Raw genomic sequence first — 22,802 nt, forward strand, 5'->3', positions numbered from 1 at the left:
GAGTTAGTGAACCTCCCTTGCTCTACTTGAAGATGATTGGGCCCAAGGATCCAGTGACTTCTGGTTGACTCTTCTATTGCCCATTTCCTCCCTGGATGTCCCCTCAGGTGTTTTCCAACTATGAGATTCTGTTGAATTTTTGTGAATTATGAACATATAATAAGGAAAGGGAAAAAAGAAACATGGAGATTTCAATTCTCTTTTTGTTGGACAGTATTTCCAAGACAGAATTTCATATTTCTGACTGTCTTAACTATAATTCAGATTTTTTTTTCAGGCTTAACCAACTTCATCTTTTTCATTACTAACATAGAATTTGATTACTATTGTTTTTAAGAGGAAGCACCCCTCCTATCAATTCTATTAATAGATTGGGACCTGATGTGATAATGCCTGATTTGAGAGAAATCTTGTGGAGTCTGATAGAAAATAAATGATAACTGAAGCTGACTTTGAATAATAAATATGCAAAGAATTTCCTTTCTTCAATTTTATCATCTTAAAAATGGAAATAATAAATCAGATAATTTGGCTTTTGTTTCACCAGAAAATGTGTATGTGTGTGGAGTGAGGGTGGGGATAGCGAGGAACTTAATTTTTAAACACACTGTTCCTTAAAGTATAGGTATGTTATTTGTTTGTTTGTTGTTATGTGATTAGGGAGCAGGCTTCTCTGAATTTTGTCTTTATTTTTGAAGCACTGGGAGTTTTGTATAAGAATATGGAAAGAGAAGAAGAGAGTAGAAAGGATAATTCAGGTTAGTAGTAGAAAACAATTTTTAATCATAATTCCCTCAGAGGATTGTTATTTAAGAATTAAATGGTATCATATATTGAAAACTCTTTGTAAGCTATGAAATTCTAAACATTATTGAGGTATTATTATTATTATTATTATTATTTATTATTATTGGAAACCAGATTACTAATTTTCTAGAATTGTCAGTAGGAAGGACTAGAATTCTAAGAAATTCAAAGGAGTCTTAATGAAGCAATGGGACACAGTTGTTTATGGAAACAATGTCTGAGAATAAAATTTGATTTTCTTGATGATGGCTTATAATTTAGGTACAGTGGTCTTTTAAAAAGTACTTATTGAAAGTTGATTAAATATGTGCTTATAGTGCTATTGTGAATTTTTGAAAAGGAATTTTAGTAGAAGATGGCATTGGAAGGAATAATTTACCATAAATAATCTGATAATCAGATATTAAAGAGTAGCTATATCACAAGAAGAAGACTATCTGGAGAGTAATTCATAGGAGACAATATCCAAGAAAAAGATTGGAAGTAAAACCCCTTGGCCTAGGATAATAAGCACATAAATGCACAAGAAGTAATGAACTAGGCAGTCTAATTTAAGGGTTATAAGACCCTTGATTTAAAGTTGGAAGATAATATGGAGATAATCCAATCTCTTCATTTTGATGAATGACAAAAATTGAGACTCTTTGAAGTTAAGAAATTTTCCTTAGGTCACACAGGTAGAAAGTATCAGAGCTAGGATGGAAAATCATATTCTCAGATTTAAATTCTTTTTTTTCCTTTTTTTCTTTTTGCAAGGCAAATTGGGTTAAGTGGCTTGCCCAGGGCCACACGGCTAGGTAATTATTAAGTGTCTGAGATCGGATTTGAACCCAGGTACTCCTGACTCCAGGGATGGTGCTTTATCCACTATGCCACCTAGCTGCTCCCAATCAGATGGTTGTTAAATGTGATTTTGGAGGACATAATTTATTAAAAATGAGCAGAAAAGATATAAGGAGTTGTGGTATAATATTGTACATTGAGAAGCTTTGTTTAGGGGGATAACCAGGTAAAGTAAGTAGGAAGCATAGGGCTAATTTGGGTTTTAATCAATGGAGAGAGAAACAGAAGTATTATGTAAAGAGCATACTAGAGACCACTTCATTTGAAGAGGGAAATGGATGATGAGTTGAGTAAACATTGCAAACCTGACATGGGGTTATACTATAATGGTAACTGAAGACCTAGAGCATCTGGGTACTTGCCTCACCTTTTTTTCTCTGCTATACATGATTACTAAATTTTGACCTACTTTAATAATTTCATTTTTTCAAAAGGTGGAAGAAGTAATTAGGAGAACTGGTATTTTAGCTAAAATCTGACCAGCAAGGAAGAATTATTTTCTGATTTAAAAGTAATGATTAAATTTCAAGAAAGTGAACTACATCTTAAAATTTATAGTAGAAAAGAAAGGAAAAGCTAAACTGTATTTAGTTTCAAATATTCCTTGGATTTTGGAAAAGAGGATTTTAAAAAAAAATTCAAAAGAGGGTAGTCTTAAGAGTTGAAGGGTAGTTGCTTGGACATCAACTAGCTTAGACTTGGAGACAAAGATCTGATGTGGAACTAGAGAAGGGAAAATATTCCACTTAAAATTTTTTTAAAAAAGAAAAAGAGGGCAGCGCCTATAAATCTTAGGCTGGTATGTTTTGGTTGAATTTCTGGAAAAAAAATTAGAAAGTATTATTAAGAGCCGGCTGCTTGTAATTTTAAAAAAAGGAAGCAAGGGGTTACGAGAAAGTTTGGATTTATCAAAAAATCATACCAGATTAATCTCCTTTCCTTTTTAAACATTGCCATACTGGGAAAATTCATAAAACAACTAACCTGAACTTCAGAAAATTTTGACTAAAAAATGAACCAATAGTTAGTTGAAACAACCAAAAAGGTGATATGACCTTTGACTACATGAAAAATCATGGTACCCAGAAATGAGGAAGTGATATTCCTATTGTATGATCAGTACAGCTTAGATTACATCCTGAATTCAGGTGTAGGTATTGAATTTTAGGAAGGACAATAAGTTGGAGAGCATCCAGAAGATGTTACCAGGGAATTTGGTGAGGAAGATTGGGTAAAGAATCAAGCATACTTTGCCAGAAGAAGACTTAGGGAACCCTGATATTCAACCATTTGAAGAAATCTCATATAGAAGAGAATTAATTAGTTCTTGGCTCTAGAGGGTAGAGCTAGGACTAAAGGATTTGAGATAAGTAGAAGCTTTCCAGCAATTAGAAATTCCAAAAATATTTGAGATTAGGAACTTATGAATTCCCTCTTATTCTAGATATTCAAGGAAAGAGCCACAGATCATTTGGGGGGCATGTTTTAAAGGGAATTCCTGTATAGATATGAATAAAACTGAGGGTTCTTGTTTTTTGACTTCCAGATTCTGTGACTGTGTCTTTTAGGAATTTTTTTTTTAAAAAAGGAGTTTTGTTGAAAGAGTTTTAGTTAGTAGATTTTGTAGTCTGTATCTTGGTTTCTCATTGCCTTTTTTTGTTCTTGGCAACATCTGGTTAGGTCAGGTTGCCCTTGAATTTAGTTCTGAATGGGGGAGGTCTTTCCTTAGTGCTAAAAATTAACACCTCTCTTTAATGAAAATGTCTCCAAAGTCCTATCCCTTGCCTCATCCTCCCCCCCCCCCCAGAAATGTATGATACAACAAAATATCAAGACAATAAAAGAGTTTGGTCTCCTCCTTGGAATCTGTTGTTATTAATTTTTCATCTGAACATTTCTAATTTAGATGATTTAGTCTCAATTTTGGTGGCTGATAGATATTCATTTACAAGAACTCAATAACTCGCTTATTGGTTAAAGGACTCCATTTAAATATTGAACATAGTAGAGTGTTACCTTAATATGACTTTAATTTCACATTGGACTATGCAATTTTGCAGGTATTTGGCTCCATTTTCAGGGCCCTAATCAGATACCAAAGTTATTCTCTCACTAGAGCATTCTTTGGGTAGATGGCCAAACTTGATCATTAGAAATAACTGTAACTTGTCAGTATATTTCACTTACTATGCCAACAATAATCTCAATTAAATCACAAAGTAATTCTCCTAATTCCAGAAAATTATGAATCTTAATATCTGCCCAGATAAAGGCAGTGAGTTCCAGTTTTCCCATGGCTTCTATTTTAGATTAATATAAAAAAGCAAGTAGATGCTTATCTTTGCTTTTTCTTTGTTCTTCTGGGTCACTATTTTTGCCTGCTGACATTTGAAGATGTTAAACTCTTAATTGAACCTAAAGATATGCTTATGGTTCTGTAGCCAGCTCATGAAATTCAAAAATCACCTTATTAAGCATTTTCTATTTCTAGATAGATTAGAGAGAAAGGGAGAAATGGGGCAAGGCCCCAAGGTTTCCTTAGTTCGGTGCCTATCTTGAAATCAAGTATTCTTGAATGTTTGTGTTTCATTTATTAAAAGATTTTTTTAATGTCTTTGTTTTTACATCACATTCATTTCAAAATATGCCCTTCCCTTCGAATATACCCTAGCCAGAAAGCCTTGCCTTAAAACAAAGATTATAAAAAAACAACACAAAGTTAAGCAAAACCAGTCAACCCAGTGATCATAAGGCACAGGGTACAAAATATTGGCCCTGGAGTTAGTAAGATTTAAATGCTAACCATTATTATTATGACAATTGTCACTAATAATAATTCTAACAATGATATTTATGTGTCATAGCAGCCAAAAAAGCTAATGCAATTTAAGTATATTTTAATAATAGAAACATATTGTACAGACTCAAAGAGGTGAATATTTCATTGTTCTGGAATCTTCACTTTCTTCACCCATTCAAGTAGTTGGTTGATAGTGGATAGAATCTATACCTGGACCTGAGTTCAAATTCAACCTCCCTCTGTGACTGTGGGCAAGTCACTTAATCATTGTCTGCCTTGATTTTCCTTATCTGAAAATAGGGATAATATAAACGCAGTTCCTCCCAGGATTGTTATGTACATTAAATGAGATATTTGGTAAAGTGCTTTTCAAATCTTACTATATAAATACCATGATGATAATAATGAAGATGATGCCTGGTAACCTGTATAACATTCCATTCTCTGTCCATCATTTCTTCAATGACAGGACACTAGTTATTGAGTTCAGTTCCTCTTATTTGGAAACGAGTAAACTAAGGCACAGGGAAGTATCTCATCAGAAGTGGAACTTGATCTCATCTCATATGACTGGAGAGTCATTGTTCTTGCATTTACTCATCTCTTGAGCAGGATCAAGATTGGTCATTAGAATTAAATAAAGTTTAGTTTCATTTTATTACTCTTTGCATTGATATTATTGTTCTGCAAAACATTTTTAAAGGATTTTTCCAAGTAGTATTTAAGATGTTTGTCTTTTTTTACGACGGTTGTTAAATTTTCTTCAAAACCCAGTTCCTTAGCTTATAAGATTAAGCAAAGTTGGCCAAACATTTGTTACAATTATCAGTTTTTACTGACATATCTCAATACAACAAAGTTTATTTAAGAGTCACAAATTAAAAAAAAATCCGTGACTTTTTTTAATATCCATATTTCTGTCTTGCCACAGTGGTTGCCCTTTATTGTTGAACATTCTTCACTTGTCACTGTAACTACTTGATTAAATTGGGTCTTTGGTCTTTTAACAGTCTTGTGAATTATTCCTCAAAGACCTTAAATTTGATTCCCAATTCAGTTAAAACTGGTCAGAAGGGAAGGTGGCAGAATACTTTCTGTTTCAAGGCTTCAATACTCAGACAAGTATTTTTTATTTGAAGAATAATGATATACTTGGTAATGCACAAGGAACATGCATTGTAAACTGAGAAGCATGAGAAGCTTCCACATTCCCTGAGAGTTATTGTACAAAGGAGGAAAGAAAACAAGCTGACTCCTTTGTGGCCTTTGGGAGTGGTCACTTTAACCATTTGTTAAGAGTTGGCTTCCAAAGGCACTGTTCCCAAACTTTGTCAATCCCTTTGTGTGATGTCAGTGTGGGTTGTTTAGCAACACATCAAAATATGGCCAAGATAAGATAAATATGTGTTTCATGAATCCCAAAGGGAACTTAAAAAATTTTTTTTGCCTTTGTAAATAATTGCTGTCATTCTTTTAAATGTGTAACTATTCAACTCTGTTTTCTCTATTTCCATTCCATTCTCTCACAATTTATGATTTAGGACTAGCTAGGAAAATGACTCAAAGATACCCTTATAAACATGGGAGATGACTTGAGAAAAGTGATCTTCTTGACTCAATTTGCTTGATACATTTGATACAAAGTTTAATGCCTTTGTCAGGGCTCTTAAGACCATCATCCACAATCTGACATAAACAAACCTTTTCAAATTATCTTGTATTATTCCAGGATACCACTTTGTGCTCCTGGACCATGGATGTGGCTCAGTAGATAGAGCACTGGACCTGGAGTCAGGACTGAGTTCAGATCAGGAGTCAGATATTTATAAACTGTGTGACCTCAGGGAAGTAAGTTCTGTTTGCCTTAATGAACCAGAAAATGAAATGGCAAACTGCACTGGTATTTTTTCTAAGAAAACCTATGGACTGTATTGATGCACTGTGGTCCTTGGCAATGAAGTTCAATACAACTGAATAAAATTACCCTGATCCATACCTTTTAATCATCTGTGTGCACTTGCTCACTGTTACTAATACCTGTAAAGAATTTGCTTCCCTCTTTCCATATTGAATTCCTATCCATTTTATAAGTGCTGTTCAAATGCTACCTTTTCTATGAAGCCCTTGTTGATCTCTCTACTCCCACCATTCTATTTTGACTTTTCCTTTTTCATTACCCATGTATTCTTTTTGTGCATATCTCAAATAGGTTTTTATTTATTTATTTTTTTGCTTCCTATTTTTAAAAAATTGCTCTCACTTCCCTAGGACAGTTAAACAAATCAATGCTTTGACTATGACAATGTACTCAGAACCTGTCATCTACCACCTCTCAGAGGCAAGAGATACCCTTTATCTTTCGCATTGTCTGGAATCATTACTGGCCTCTGTATTGATCAGAATTCTGAAAATTTTGAAATAGGTGTTGTTTTCAGTAAATCTTCAGATTCTATTTTCCCTTTTGCTCTACATTAGTTAATAAAGATCTTATTACATTTCTCAGTGTTCTTCATAATCTCTAGTTCTAATTAATCATAATATACTAATCACACAATAAGAATGAAGATCAAACTACAGCTGTAAATTCACTGACAAAGGAAATGCCTAGATAAGGAACTCCTCTCAGTATAGGTCAGCACATTCTTTGAAAATTATGGTTTTTAGATTACTATATAAAACACTTTAGAGATTAAATAACTCATTATCACATAGCAAATACATGACAAAACCAGGAATTGAATCCAGGTCTTTATCAGTCAGAGGACTGTATGTATCATATAATATCATATTTATTATTATCTGTGAAATTTGTCTTAGCTTCTTATTAGACTATAGGCCATATGAAGAGAGAAACTTTTTCATGTATACATTTTGTATGACCCCCAATACCTAACTTCTAAGTGACATGTATGTAGTGAGTGTATAGGAAGTCACATAATCATAGGACTTGAGATGTAGAAAGGATCCCAGAGGTCATTTAATCCAATTCATACTTTGAAAAGAACCTGTTCTAAAATATGCCTTCAAAATGACCATCCAGCTCTTACTTGAAGTCATCCAATGAGGATGAATTCACTGTTTTCCAAAGTAGTTTGTTCCACTTTGGATGGTTCTAATTTTTAAAAATTATTCCTGACATGAAGCATAAATTTGCCTCTTTATACTGTCTATTCATTTTTCCTAGAACAGAATACATCTGATCCATATTTCATATGCCAGACCTCTAGATTCTTTGAAAGGTCATCATGTCCCCTTGAGTCTTAGATCCTCTAGACTATCTTCATTACCTTTGCCTGATCCTCATGGCATGAATTTGAAACATTTAGATAGCCTTCTAATAGTTGATAAACTTTATGGAATGTGGTGCTAAAACCTAAGATTTCATTTTACTAGGGTAGATATAGCAACACCTTCTAAAGACCTCGTATCTCTCTACAAACTAAGATTGCATCAACTTTTTGAAGTACCATTACTGTTTTTGAAGAGGAGTGATAATATTATAGATGATATCTTAGCTGATTTATATGAGGCAGAGTTGCATAAAGTTGCCAGCCTCATTCTCTTCCAGAGCCATCAGAATCCAATAGCAGGACAAAAGTCAATGTGATAAGCAATGTTCAGAGATGCAGTGGATGACCTTGTAGCCTTCAATCCCTAACCAAACTCTAAGAGCTCCACAGGCTGTACTTCAGCAGACTTCATGGAAGTTGAGCAAATTGTTCTCTTCCATCCATTCTGTGAAGACTTTCACATGCTTGGGGAAGACATCCTCCTAACTCATTGATGGGTCTAAGATCAGTTGGTTATCCTCAACCTGGTTTAGCCTGTCTGTTGAGATGGTTTTATTTGGGTGTGGTTGCTATGCATGATCCAACTTCTTGGAGCCACAGGGTGAATCAGAAGGTCACTAAAAGTGGATGAACCGTCTTATACTACTGTTCATCTAACCTACACTGAGAGAAGTTCCCTTATCCAGGCATTTCCTTCATTAGTGAATTTACAGCTGTAGCTCTGTCCTCATTCCCATTGTGTGATTAGTATATTATGATTAATTAGAACTAAAGATTATGAAGAACTCTGAGAAATGTAATAATATTTTTATGAACTAATGCAGAGCAAAAAAAGGAAAATAGAATCTGAAGATTTACTGAAAATAACACCTATTTCAAAATGATAAGCTCTCATACCAAGTGTACTAGTTTTGCTGATCAAACTACTGACTCACGTTGAATTTAGCATCCACTAAAACATCCTACTCTTTAGTTGAACTCTCATCTTCTCATCTCTCTGCTTTCTTCTTTGGATAAGCTGATGTTTTTGAAATGAAGAGTAAGATTTTTACATTTGTCTCTTTTATATTTCATCATAGTAGATTAAACCCAGTGTTAAAACCTAGCTTTGTGTCTTCTGAAAATTGGATGTTTGCCATCATCTAGGTCAGTGATAAAACTGCTGACAGACCAGGTCCAAGTACAGATTCCCAGGACATTCTAAAGGAAATCTTCTTCTAAGTTGACTCTGAACCATCCTTAAAGATTACCCTTTTTGGAACCCTTCACTCAGCTTATAATTCACCTAATTGTCCTGGCATCTTATTCAGAGGTGTCAAACTCCCTGACCTCAAAACAGACCAAACTCCCTAGCTCAAAACAGATTAAATTGTAATTGGGAAATGTTTTACAAAATAAATAAAAACACAATACAAAGTGTATAATGTTATTTTTTAAGTTAATATTGGGCTGGCAATTTGGCACCACTGATTCACATCTCTCTATCTTTTTTTCACAAAAATACTGTGAGACTTTCTGTTATACCCTGAGCTCAAATCTTGATAAATTGTGCATATACTCATTGTCTGATTTACTAGTCTGGTAACTTTGTCCAAAAAAAAAGGGAAATTGAGTGTAATCTGTTCTTGATGAGGCCAACTTGGCTCTTCTGACCAATATTTCCTTTTCTCAATATTCATTAAATATCCCTTTTCTTTTATTCTAGAATTTTAAAAATAAGAATTGAAGTCAAATATAATAGCCTATAATGATCGAACTCTTCACTTTCTCAAAAATCATCTTCTGGAGTTCAAATCCAATGTCAAACACTTACTAGCTGCATGACCAGTGCAGGTCACTTTTAACCCTATTTGCTTCAGTTTCCTCATCTGTCAAATGAGGTGGAGATGGAAATGACAAACTACTCCAGTACCTTCACAAAGAAAACTCCAAATGGGGTCACAAAGAGTTGGACATGACTGAACAGCAACAATCTGGTTGTACTGCTCCTGGTCTCCACAAAGACTTTTCATTTATAGCTGCTAGATTTCAGTGTCTGTGTGTGTGTAGTTCAACTGGCCCAAGACACCCGAATTCAACAGGGGCTGCTAGTTGCTTTCTCTGCTTGTCTCAAGTAGCAATTCCATATTAACTATTTTTGTTCTGGATTTTCCAATTCAAAGATTATTCTTCAAAGTAGAGAAAATGAAAGTAAAATATTGTTAGGCAGTTCTGTCTTCTCTCTGTTGTCAGCTATCATCATTCCATCATTCCATCCATCCACCATTCCAACTCAAGCCATGGTCCTCTCCCTTCTTCTGACCTCTGTTCTTTTTTGTGAAAGGAGTATCTCATATCTTTCAACCCTCTCATAACTAGAAAGACACTTGATCTCCCGATATCAATTTATTAGGTAAGAATGCCTCTTTGGTTAAAATACAAAATTTGTCAATCAAATGGGTCAACTAGGTAGGAAGAAAGCCCAGATACTTCTGATGAAACAATGCATCCAAGGTCAATAAGACTTTAATCATTTTGGGAAGAGTAAAGTTACTTTGAACCTATGGATAAAATCAGATTAGGGCACCCAGGAAATGTATTGTGATTAGTTAAAAGAATTACCTGTGCAGCTCTGCATATCAGAGAAGGGCATTGAGCCAACTCTCACTTTTTCTTCTTCCTCATAATTGTTTGTTTTTGTGTCTTCTGAATTTCGTTTTTGAGAACATTTTCCTAAGCTAACTTATGTTGAATTTTATTCTATAGTATCCTACCTGTCTGTTTTGAAATCTTTTGTCCCTCAAATTTGGAATCATGTCAAACTATGTTCAGTTTTCTTCATCTTTTCTATATCAAATTTTAAAATGGAGTAGTTATTTTCTCAAAGGTTCATTTTTTCCTCTCACTTGCAACTGGTTCCTCGCTAAATTAGAATTGGATCCCAAATCCTTTACCATTTGAAAGATGAAATTATTAGTAAGGCGAGTCAATAAATCATTATCTGCTGAGATTTTGACATTAAGAGAGTTCTTGGAGATGTTATGATAATTGGAGGCCCCTATCACTATTGTTATTATTCTTTGCTTGTAATATGTGTCATATCATCTATTTTCTCTTTCTATCCTGATGATCAGTAGTATGTCCCGATTACTAAATTGCTTCTGTTTTTTCTTTCTTTAGTTTTTGTTCAAATGTTCTCCATCTTTCTAACCCCTTGAGATGGAAAGGTGATTCAGCGAATAGAGAGTTAGGCCTAGTGTCAGGAAGACCCCTCCTTCCCCCTTCTGAGTTCAAATCTGACTTCAGATACTTATTTAGCTATGTGACACTGGACAAGACATTTAATACTGTTTGCTTCAGTTTCTTTATCTGCAAAATGAGCTAGAGAAGGAAATGGCAAACCACTCCAATATCTTTACCAAGAAAACCCCAAATGAAGTCAAGAATAGTTGGACACAAATGAAACAACTGAACGGCAATAACTATAACAACATTTTAATTCCCTAAGGTTCCTAGTTGACTAAAATCCACTTGATTAAAAATAAATCCATTTTTCCACTTAAAAAACATCCCCTCCCAAACTCTATCTTCCCAATGGGAGAAAAAAAGAAAAACAAAACTATTGTAATATGTGTGTGTGTGTGTGTGTGTGTGTGTGTGTGTGTGTGTAAAACAAATCCCCATATTTGTTATATTCTCAAATGTGTGCCTCCTGGATATATATTGTTAATTTATAGGTCACTTTATAACTCCTCCCCCTCCTCTTTTGCCTAATGTATGTCTTTTGAATAAGAGACTTAATATTTTCATGGGCCTGATTCCACAAAGACTCAAGTTGATACATATGAAGTCAAATTTGCTTCTTTACATTAGGATATGAATAATTGATGTTTGTTGAATGAATATCAATATTATGTTCTTCTATGTACCTAATTGATCAGAGGAAACAATGTAACGTTTCTTTAATTTTTGTTTCCAGGAATCACAGCTGAAGTCCTGGTGGTGACCTCTTTTGATGAGCTGCATAGAAGGGCCTCTGAAGCAAGAGGGAAGATTGTTGTTTATAACCAACCTTACAAAGGTTATGGAGTAAGTGTACAGTACAGAGCCCAGGGGGCAGTAGAAGCAGCAAAAGTGGGTGCGGTGGCCTCCCTCATAAGATCTGTTGCTTCTTTCTCTCTATATAGGTAAGTTTATGTTGCTTATCTGAATATTCTCTCTAGCAAATCACAGATTCACAGGATGATGGCATGTTAGAACTGGAAGGGACCTTAGAGTTCATCTTCTTCAGGCTCTCAACCATGTTTTATGTCATGTTCCCTATTGGAAGTCTAATGAAACTGATGGACTTTTCTTAGAATAATAGTTTTAAAATGCATAAAAAATACCTACTATTAAAAAGGATAGCAAAAAAATTATAACTTTGTTTTCATTCCTAATTGAAATTGAACATTCTCTTTAAATTTGTATCTATTTAGGTATATATATGTTCACAATATATTACAGACATATATTATACACATATATTATGCATATAAATACATATGTGTGTATATACACATACTTATTACACACACACACACATGCATGCATTTTTTCTTTGCATCCAAGAGTACACAGATACTTGAGAAGGTTGGTCTATGGATCTCTGATCTCATCCAAACTATTTCATTTTGTTGATGAGTTAATTGATACTCAGAGAGAAGTGATTTGCTTGAGGTTATATAGCTAACAAATGGTTGAGCTGTGGCTTGAAACCATATCTTTTGACACTTTAAGCTAGCTCACAAATCAATTTCCAGAAAAATGTCTCCAAGAAAATGTAATTATTCCTTTCTAAATCACACACACACATAGAAGTATACATTGATCTACAAAAATTGTTTGACATTTATTTCTTTGGCATGACTACCTCCTTATTCAACTTTAAAGGTCCATTTGTGTTTATCTTTCATTATCTCTGATATGATAAATTTAAATATTGTGCCTTATTTATATGTACTTTCATTGGAAAGAAAGGTGAATTCACATCTGTGTTTTATTAAGGATTTCTAATGACTTTGGGAAGCTCTGCAGTTTTTCATTGTTGTTATAAACCGGAAATACAAATCAAGTCTCAAGTATTTAGAAACTTCAGGGTGTCTTAGATTGTTTGGTGCTTAATTTCCTCCTTGGGTGGTGCTACCCTCCTGCCATGCCTGAACCTTTGAAGCTCTTTTGTCTCAAATAGAGTCTAGCATTTATATGTTAAAAAACCCTGAAATATTTTGCTTTTTTAGATTATTGTAGTAGATTTCATGTAAAACAAACTTTTGGGGGGAAGAGCAGGGAGAGAAATAGTATCTGGGAATTAATGTTCTCATCTTGTAGCCGTTTTTCATGGATATTATAAACATAGAAATAACATCTTAAAAACTTTTGAAGATAGTGTTTGGCTAATTCCAAATGGAATCTGGACCTTTGGGTGTGAAGAGGAATCTCTGTTCTGCACCATTACTGTAGAATGAATGCTGCAGGCACAGCTGCTTGACCTCAATTATTATTCCACTGCCTTTTGAAAGGAAATGACTGAAAAATTTGGTGAGGCCAGAACTGGGAAATTCCCTTTAAGGGGAGCTGTCCAAAAGGGAAGAGAGAAGGAATACAATATTTTTCTTTCTCACACTAGTATAATTTATATATATGATTTCATGGAAGGAAGACAGGTTGTGTCATGGTCATCTCTAGGGAGGCTTATGAAAACAAGAACTTATGAGAGAGACACTGTAATTTCTTAAACAAAATTTTGCTCCTTTTCCATATGATCTCATGGCTAATGAAATCATAGTGATTGATCATGGCTGAGTGAATAGGGTGCTGAATTTGGATCAAAAGACCTGGGTTCAAATGCTACTCTCAAGCTTCCTTCCTTTTTGACCCTGGCCAAGTTATTTCTTCTTTTTGAGTCTTTTCCCCTCTTGATAAAATAAAGGAATTGCACTAGATGATCTTTAAGTTCCCTCCTTCTAAATTCTATGATTTTACCAGCACATGGCAGGAATGCTACTGCTATGAAAGGCTGATGTTTGCGTTTGTGTGTGTGTGTGTGTGTGTGTGTGTGTGTGTGTGTGTATGGGCATTAAGATTTGTAGAGTGCTTTGCCTTAGTGATATCAATTGAATCTTATAGCAAACAGGTGAAGTATCTGCTGTGGTTATTATTAACCCAATTTTTCAAATGAAGAAAGCCAGGCACAGAGGTTAATCAATTTGTACCTGGTTCCACAATTAAATCTTGCAGACAGAATTCAAATCCAGTTCTTCATTTCAAATGAAAAAATTCTATGTATTATTAAACAACCTTCAAGAGGTGAAAATCTCTTAATATATTTTGGGTATGTGGGTTTTGCCCTTTCCTCTAATCAATACCTCCCAGCCAAAGGTCCATTCATGATTGTTTTACTTTTGGAGAGACCCTTAGAGATCTGGAGTGTTTTATTAGTTTGTTTGTTTTGGTGAATACATGAATAGTGGTAAACATCATTTTTGCCTTTAAAATTAAGACTTTGTGTAGGAATGGGTAATTAAGGAATTCCCTGAGTTCATAAGTTCATATGACCATAGTTCATAATTCATCTGACAGTAATTCATTTTAAGCCTAGGGGAAGGCTCTTTTTTTCTTGGTAAAACAAATCCCTTAGGTCCATATAGTACCCTCTCCTGCTTTTTAGGGAGTTTATATGAAATGAAAAATTAATAGTGCAATCAATTGCTCTGAGCCACTAGTTATAAAACTTCCTAATGTTTAGGCAGAGGTTTGATTCTAGTTCTTCATTTACATTCATGTTTATCCCTACCAGTCCCTGCCTCTTTGTGGTTGAGTCAAAATCCAGATTACCAAAAACATCAGGGTAATGAAACAAAAGCTTTTATTATAGTCAGGAACCTTGAGGGGGAAGTTGGAGAAAGAACAAAGCTTTTTTGCTACTTCAGTTGGCTCTTAATGAGGTGGATACAATTGGAGTTTTTAGCCCAAGTCTTCTGTTCTGATGCCTAGGGCAGATAGCCTTCCTCTTTAACTCTTCTCATCCACAGCTCAGTCCTATTTTCTCTTTCTCCTATCCTTGGTTTCCATTGGATCATCAATTCTTTCTGGCCCTGGATTTCCCTTCTCTTTCTCCATGGTTTGATTCCCCTCATCCTATTAGAACAAACTTTCTGTTACACACAATTAGAATGTCTTTGATTGATGAAACAAAGAGTACAGGTCTTTTCCACACTGAGTTCTGGTTCATTGTCTCAATTAACAAGTGTTCTTACTTAACAAAGGTAATTACATTCAAGTGGGATGAAGTAATCAATGAATCCTTTTCTCCCCTTACAAGGATTTGGAATTAGAAGTGGCAGCTAGGTGGCTCAATACTACTCACCTGAGTTCAAATGTGGCCTCAAGACACTTGATACTTACTAGCAGTGTGACTTTGGGCAAGTCACTTAGCCCCATTGCCCCACAAAAAAAGAAAATGAATTAGAAGGAAATTTAACAATAATAGAGTATGACCCCACCTCCATTCCTGCCCTCTTTCCCATTTTAAAGGTGAGGAAACAGAAATTAAGTCATTTTTTTCTGGGTTCATAGGGATGGTAAGTGTCAGAGATGGAATTTGAACCCAAATCATTTGATGCATCATATTTACTCAGTTTGATACAGTTGTTGTTTTGTGAGATGAAGACATCTATGCAACAAGCTGACAGCCTAGAAGCATGAGAATCATTTTATTTGACTGAAGACATTTAACATATCTTTTTACTGTTCCACTTGAAAGGCTTAAAGTCAACAACTTGTGGTCTGTAACAGATAGGAATTCTATTTATTAGTTCTGGCCTGATTAAATCTTTTCAGTAATGTTGTAGCTGAGCATTTTTCAAACTCTTTGTATTGTCAAGTCAGTTTTATCCACAACAGAGATGACAACAATATTATTTTACATTTGTGTAGTTCATCGTTTTACAAACAACTTTTACATGTAGCATCACAACTGATAAGGGGAAGCTTACTCTACTATAAATAATTTTGGACCTGAAGTCCCAGGGCCTCGATTCTAATTCTTTTTCCAGTTGTGGGCAAATAATATTTTTGTTATTCTACATTTAACTCTTTTTATTTGACTTTGAATTTCTTTGAAGGTATATCTCTAGCATTCCAAATTGTGTCTATTAAGTATTTAGTAGGTATTTCATAAAGCAGGTAGGATGACACAGTGAATAGAGCCCTACGAAGACCTGGGTTCAAATATGACCTCAGGAACTTACTACCTGGACAAATCATTTAATCCTGTTTGCCTCAGTCTCCTCATCTGTAAAATGAGAAGGAAATGGCAAACCAGTGTAGTATCTTTCTCACGAAAATTCTAAATGGGGTCACAGAGTATCAGACTGACTGAATATGATTGAACAACACAAGATACTTAAAAATGCTTATTAATTGATTGAAAATAAGTATATGGAGGAGGGTGGAGCCAAGATGGCGACAAGAGAGGAACGTCTTTTAGGCACTCTCTCATAAAACTTATAAATTAATGACTAAATTTTTGAGAGACAGAGCCCACAGAGGGACACAGGGAGGCAGTTCACCTACACAAGGTAACCTGGAAAAGAACAGAAAGGCTCTGCTCCCCGGGGTCGGAGGGGTGTCCCGCCAGAGGGGTGGGCCGCCAGAGGGGTGGGCTGCCAGGGCGAAAGAATTTCAACCTCCTAGAGGCAGCCCCAGGGTGCTGGTAGCCATGGCTCACAGCAGTGGAGTAGTTTCCTGAGCTACACCCCGGGAAGCACTAGGCACAACCTGGGGGAACAGCAGGGGACCTCAGTCAGAGGGAGCACATGAAGCCCAGCCCTCAGGACACACAGCCAGCAATGTGGTCTTGCTGCAGCCCAGATTCAGGACACAGAAGCAGGTAGAGCTGGTAAGCAGGAGCCCCCAGGGCATGAGCCCATTGAGCTGAGGGAAGGGAGTGAAGAGAGACTGCAGAGCTCTGTCCTTTTCCTCTGGAACAGGACTCTGGGGTTCTCACCACATTCAGATCCTGATTGCAAGTCTAGGTCACCCCATAGAACAGCAGGGCCCCCCCCCACCTCAGCCCTGTGGCAGAGGTGGGGTGGGGGGGCACATATGGTCATTCACAGACCAGGAGGGAGGACAGAGCCTCACACACAGAGACCCTTATGGGAGTGTCCCAAAAACTCAGGAAGCACCCCAAAACCAGGCTCAGGCTGGGAAAATGAGCAAGCAGAGAAACAAGAGGAACATCATTGAGAAATATTTTGCCTGTGTGCTCAAGGATCAAAACACTCAGTCTGAAGATGAGATAGCACAAGCTCCTGCATCTAAAGACTCAAAGAAAAACAGAAATTGGGCTGAGGCTATGACAGAGCTCAAAAAAGACTTTGAAAATCAAATGAGGGAGATAGAAGCTAAACTGGGAAAAGAAATGAGAGAGATGCAGGAAAAACATGAAAATGAAGTCAGCAGCTTAGTCAAGGAAATCCAAAAAAAAATTACTGAAGAAAATAGCATGCTAAAAACCAGCTTAGGTCAAATGGATAAAACAGTTCAAAAAGTTATTGAGGAGAAGAATGCTTTAAAAAGCAGAATTGGCCAGATGGAAAAGAGATAAGAAAGCTCTTTGAGGAAAACAAATCCTTCAGGCAAAGAATAGAACTCAGGGAAATTGATGAATTTATGAGAAATCAGGACTCAATACTTCAAAACCAAAAGAATGAAAAATTAGAAGAAAATGTGAAACATCTCATTGAAAAAACAACTGATATGGAAAACAGATTTACGAAAGATAATCTAAAAATTATTGGAATACCTGAAAGTCATGATCAGGAAAAGAGCCTTGACATCATTTTCAAAGAATTACTACAGGAAAATTGCCCTAATATGCTAGAAGGAAAGGGCAAAATAGAAATGGAGAGAATCCACTGATCTCCCCGAGAAAGAGATCCCAAAAAAACAACCTCCGGGAATATTATAGCCAAATTCCAGAACTCCCAAGTCAAAGAGAAAATATTACAAGCAGCCAGAAGGACACAATTCAAATACCGTGGAGCTGCAATCAGGATCTCACAGGACTTAGCAGCAACTATATTAAAAGCTCGTAGGGCTTGGAATATAATATACCGAAATGCAAAAGAGCTTAGAATGCAACTGAGAATCAACTACCCAGAAAAACTGAATGTCCTCTTGCAGGGAAAAAGATGGACTTTCAATGAACCAGGGGAATTTCAAATGTTCCTGTTGGAATGGCCAGAGCTGAACAGAAGGCTTGATCTTCAAATATAGGACTCAGGTGAAGCATAAAGATTGGAGGAGAAGGGGAAAATATGAAGGACTTGATGATGAATTGCATGTATTCCTGTATAGGAAAATGATACTGATAATACTCATATGAATGTTCTCAATTAACCGAGCGGGTAGAAGGAGCTTTTATAGATGAAGCACAGGAGAAAACTGAATTTGAAGATATATTGTGGTATAAAAATGGAGTCAATAGATAAAAGGGAAATGTAATGGGAGAAAGAAAAGGAGAGGAGGAATAGACTAAGATATTTCATGTAATATAAGATTTTTTTTTATTCCAATGAGCTATTGCAATGATATGGAAGGGGGGAAGGCAAGAGGGAATGAGGGAATCTTTGTTCTCATCAGAGGTGGTTAGGAGAGGAAACAGCATATATACTCAATGGGGTATAGGCATCTGGAGTAAGAAGGAGAGAGGGGGGACAGGGGGAAGGGGGGATGTGAATGGAGGAAGACAGGTTGGACCATGGAGGGAGAGTGGTCAGATATAACACATTTTCTTTTGTACTTCTTGCAAGGGGCTAGGATTGGATGGCCTGTCTGGGACCATAGGGCCAGGTAGATGCTGGGCCTAAGGGGTGGTATGGGGGCTCGGGGCCTCTTGGCCCCAGGGACAGGGATCTGTCCGCTGCACCACTCAGCGACCCTACAACAGAGTCAGAGTGAAAGGAGAGAGAAAATATAGTACATGGTAGTGGAGAAATACCAAAGGAGGGAGTTGCGATCAGCAATGGCAATGGTGGAAAAATATGGAAGTAACTTTTGTGATGGACTTATCATAAAGAATGTGATCCACCCATGACAGAGTTGGTGGTGTTGGAATAAAGACTGAAGCACATTTATTATTATTATTATTATTATTATTATTATTATTATTATTATTATTATTATTATTATTATTTTGCAAGGAGGTGCAGGGCAAATGGCGCTGGGTGGCCTGCTTGGGGCTGCATAGCAGGGTAACCTGAAGTGTCTGAGGCAGGATTTGGACCCAGGTGCTCTGGGCTCAAGGGCCAATGCTCTGTCTGCCACCCAACTGCCCCTACTATTATTACTATTTTATTGTGGGTCTTTTTTTTTCTATTTTTGGTTTTTGCAGGGCAGTGGAGTTGGGTTGGCTTGCATGTCACACAGCTGGGTGATTGTTGGGTGTACAGTGCTGGAAATGGGCTCAGGTGATCCTGGCTCCAGGGTTGGTGCTCTGTCCACTGCGTCACCTGGCTATACCTACAATTATTACTATTATTTTTTCAATTTTAATTTTAATTTTTCTCTCCTCTTTATCGCTCAAGCAAATCTATATTTTTTGGGAGAGGGGCTCTTTTGTTTACTTTTAAACAAGAATATTTTATTAATGTATAAAAAATTTATTTGTACAAAATGAGAATAAATATTAAATTTTAAAAAAGGGAAAAAATAAAAAATAAAGAAGACAGAAAAAAAAGAAAAGAAGTATATGTACTTACCTGTAAAATGGCCTATGCCTCCTATCTTAAAGCCCTCTATTAGCATAAATAACATAATAGAAACACCATGCTATTATTACTTGATAATAATAACAATGATAAAAGTCATTACTGTCATTTATGCAGTACTTTAAAGTACCTAAGTTGCTTTATATGCATCATTTTATTTGAGTCTCACAATCAGCTAATGAAATGGTTAAGTATTATTTTGACCATTTTATTGACCAATTTACAAATGACTCAGAAAGCTCCCAGGTTACAAGGCAAATTATTGGCAAAACTGGCACCCAGCTCTTGGCTTGTTGCTTTTATAGCCCTACTTATTGCCTCTAGGTAATTTTGGGAAATCTAGATCTGAAATGCCTGTCTTGGGAGTGGTTCCTCTTAGTTTTTATATGAAGGCACCCAATATTTAACACCCAAGATCCAGGTATTCTGTATTGGAAACACAATCCTTTCTGCTTATTGGTCACCATATTATTAGTCTTATGGGGAATGGTTTCTCTTTGAGTTCTGTTGACTTGGAAGTGTGCCCTATTCCATGCTTGTATTTATATTTTTATAAGATCACAGAGTTGGATAGATATCAGAAGTCTTCTAGTATTTTCCCCAACCTCCAGAGGATGCAAGCATCATTCTAGATGGTCCCTTTGGAAGGTGGATTTAATGGTTGTTCTTTTTATCAGTGTGGATTTTGCAGAGATTATTATTGTATCCCCAGCATGCTCACTTACATTGAAGAGGAATGGGAAATATCTTCTGCTTTACCTTTAGGTTGTCAGATCTCCTAGAGCAGCAGTCTCCAAAGGAAAGGCCATGACTTAACTCTCAAGATGTGTGTGATGAAGCAGACAATAGGAACATTGGTGGCATCCCACCCTTCCTTTAATAACCAATCATCTGGTTTGTTTACAATTATGTTTACTATCCCTTTCTCTCATCACTCAACATCTCTCAACATCTCTCTCCATTGCGTAAGCTCCTAACTTCCCCTCCTGTGGTCAGGCACCTGAACACCCATAGCAGTAGCAGCAGCAGCAGCAGCAGCAGCAGCAATAGCACAAAGTCTTTGAGAAAATTCTCCCTTGCTCTTTTTTTCATTATCTTGTGTTTCCACCAGATACCTCTTGAAGGGAAGGCTCTGTTGCAGAGCAATGACCAATGAACAAGATTCTTTATGGTAACATAAATCCAATAGAGAATTTTGCAACTTTTTTTTGGAAGTTAATAAAAACCTTTTAAAAATTCTAAAATTAACAAATATCAAAAAAGATTTCCATATATGAAAGAGAACAGAAAAAGATTATCTGTTAAACTGTGAATCTATAAAGATCAGAAAGGTTGCATATAAGAAATGGCAGACTCAGTGATGTGCTATAGGTCTTAACCTTATTTAAGAAATCTAATTGCATAAAGCCAAATATTTTGATCTGAGGTTGATTGGAAAGGGGTGAAATTGACCAGTTCTATAGATTTTAAAATATTTTTTAATCATGGAAGTCTAGATATAAACCCTATCAGGAGCTATCACTTCAACTTTCAATCCAACAAGTTAAATGCTTTTGCTTGATAGGATCTTTTCACTATCCTTTCCATCTTCAACCAAACACCTGCTCCAAATGTGAATCTGATCCCTAGATATTTAATTCCAAATTTACTGTACTGTGGATTGTCATTTAATGCAACCCACAAACTATATATTGAGCCCCCATGGGATGTATGATGCTATACTAGATGTAGGTCAATAGGCAGGAATATGTTGAAAAATGCTTAACAGTCAACTGTTTGGGGGCAGCCAGGTGGCACAGTGGATATAGAGTGCTGACCCTGGAGTCAGGAGAACCTGAGTTCAAATCCAGTTTCAGATACATAATAATAATTGGCTAGCTGTGTGACCTCGGACAAGTCATTTAATCCCATTGCCTTGTTAAAAAAAACAACTATTTGAAAAAAATACACAAAAACTTTAAAATTTAGTCTTCATAATTTCCTCCATCAGTTTATCAAGTCTAGATAATCAACACAACAATAAATTAAGTTCTGAATTGTAATGTCTGATTTTCAAGGTATAAGTACTCTATCTAAAAATTTAACAATGGTGCCAGTAGGAGCTGGCTCCAGCACAACTATAACATTAAGAAACAATAAAAGAGGAGAAACTATCCTTGACCTTAAGAAACTTCATTGGTTTAATCTAGATTCTCATTCTGTCATGCCTTTGAAGTTTTGTAAATTCTTTTAAATGAGAATGTTATGAGATCTGTTCCTTCCTTTGTTCATACTAGAGATTATTGCTGGCTACAAGCAGTTTTGGGGATCAGGTTGGAAGGAGCGGACAAAAAGGAGAAAACTTTAGAGGAATGAGTGGTGTGAGCACAGGTAGGATAAGAATTCATGACCGGGGAATATTAGTAATAATACCAATTTACATTTCTATAGTGCTTTGTGGCTACAGATTTGCTTTACAAAGTCTTATTTTTCTGTTTTTGATGATTTCTAGAACCAGTCACCTCTGTTAATCTAGATTATAGAAAATCAACTATGAATTTTAACCAACTTTGGACATATAAGCCTTTCCCAATTAAATCAAGAGTGGAGATATTCACTAGTGGAGGATTCATGGAAATAGGAACTAGTGAGAGTAACTCTGCTTTTTGGTTTTGTAAATATTGTTGACATATTGACAATCATCAAGCATGTCAGGCATTGAGCTAGGTAACGGAGATACAGGTACAGAGAATAAAACACACTCTACTCACAAGGGGTTTATCATCCATTGAAGGGAGATAACAAATACATGAATAAATATATACTCCATAAATATGTGTCAGATAAATTGATTTAGCAGTTTAGCAGAGGAGATTATAAATTGGGGTATCAGGATAAGGCCCTGGATTTAGAAAGACCTGTGTTCAAATCTTACCTAAGAGTCTTACTATCTGTGTGATACATGTCAAATTATTTAATCTCTCTGATTTTCATTTTCTTCTCTCTAAAATGGGAAAATGGGGAAATGGGGTTGGATTCGATGACATCTAAGTTCTCTTCCATCTCTAAATCTGTGACGCTATGAAAGCCATTATCAGTGAAACATTCTGATTTATGAGAAAGTATTATGATAAAGCTGAACATGAGCATTTTTATAATTTAAGGGCCAATTTGAAGCACTAGGAAAACATGTCTTTTGGAAAATAGATGGAAAGTGTTCTCACTAAGTAAAACATAATTTGACTAAAAATGGGAAAGGAATAATGCTACATAGTTCACACTTAGACA

The 22,802-nt window shown here is 35.9% G+C and overlaps 1 protein-coding gene and 1 long non-coding RNA gene across 2 annotated transcripts in view; one reads left to right on the forward strand and one right to left on the reverse strand.

The window, feature by feature from the left end:
* CPQ (carboxypeptidase Q) overlaps positions 1–22,802 on the forward strand; it is a 634,822-nt gene that overhangs the window by 168,243 nt on the left and 443,777 nt on the right. Inside the window, exon 3 of the mRNA XM_074200426.1 lies at positions 11,699–11,906. Coding sequence (XP_074056527.1) covers positions 11,699–11,906 — 208 coding nt within the window. The remainder of the gene's footprint in view (positions 1–11,698; positions 11,907–22,802) is intronic.
* LOC141497668 (uncharacterized) overlaps positions 14,631–22,802 on the reverse strand; it is a 46,487-nt gene continuing 38,315 nt past the window's right edge. The window contains exon 4 of the long non-coding RNA XR_012471398.1: positions 14,631–14,898. This is a non-coding gene — a long non-coding RNA (uncharacterized LOC141497668). The remainder of the gene's footprint in view (positions 14,899–22,802) is intronic.

Source organism: Macrotis lagotis, chromosome X, assembly GCF_037893015.1.
Source record: "Macrotis lagotis isolate mMagLag1 chromosome X, bilby.v1.9.chrom.fasta, whole genome shotgun sequence".
NCBI classification, from domain to species: domain Eukaryota; kingdom Metazoa; phylum Chordata; class Mammalia; order Peramelemorphia; family Peramelidae; genus Macrotis; species Macrotis lagotis.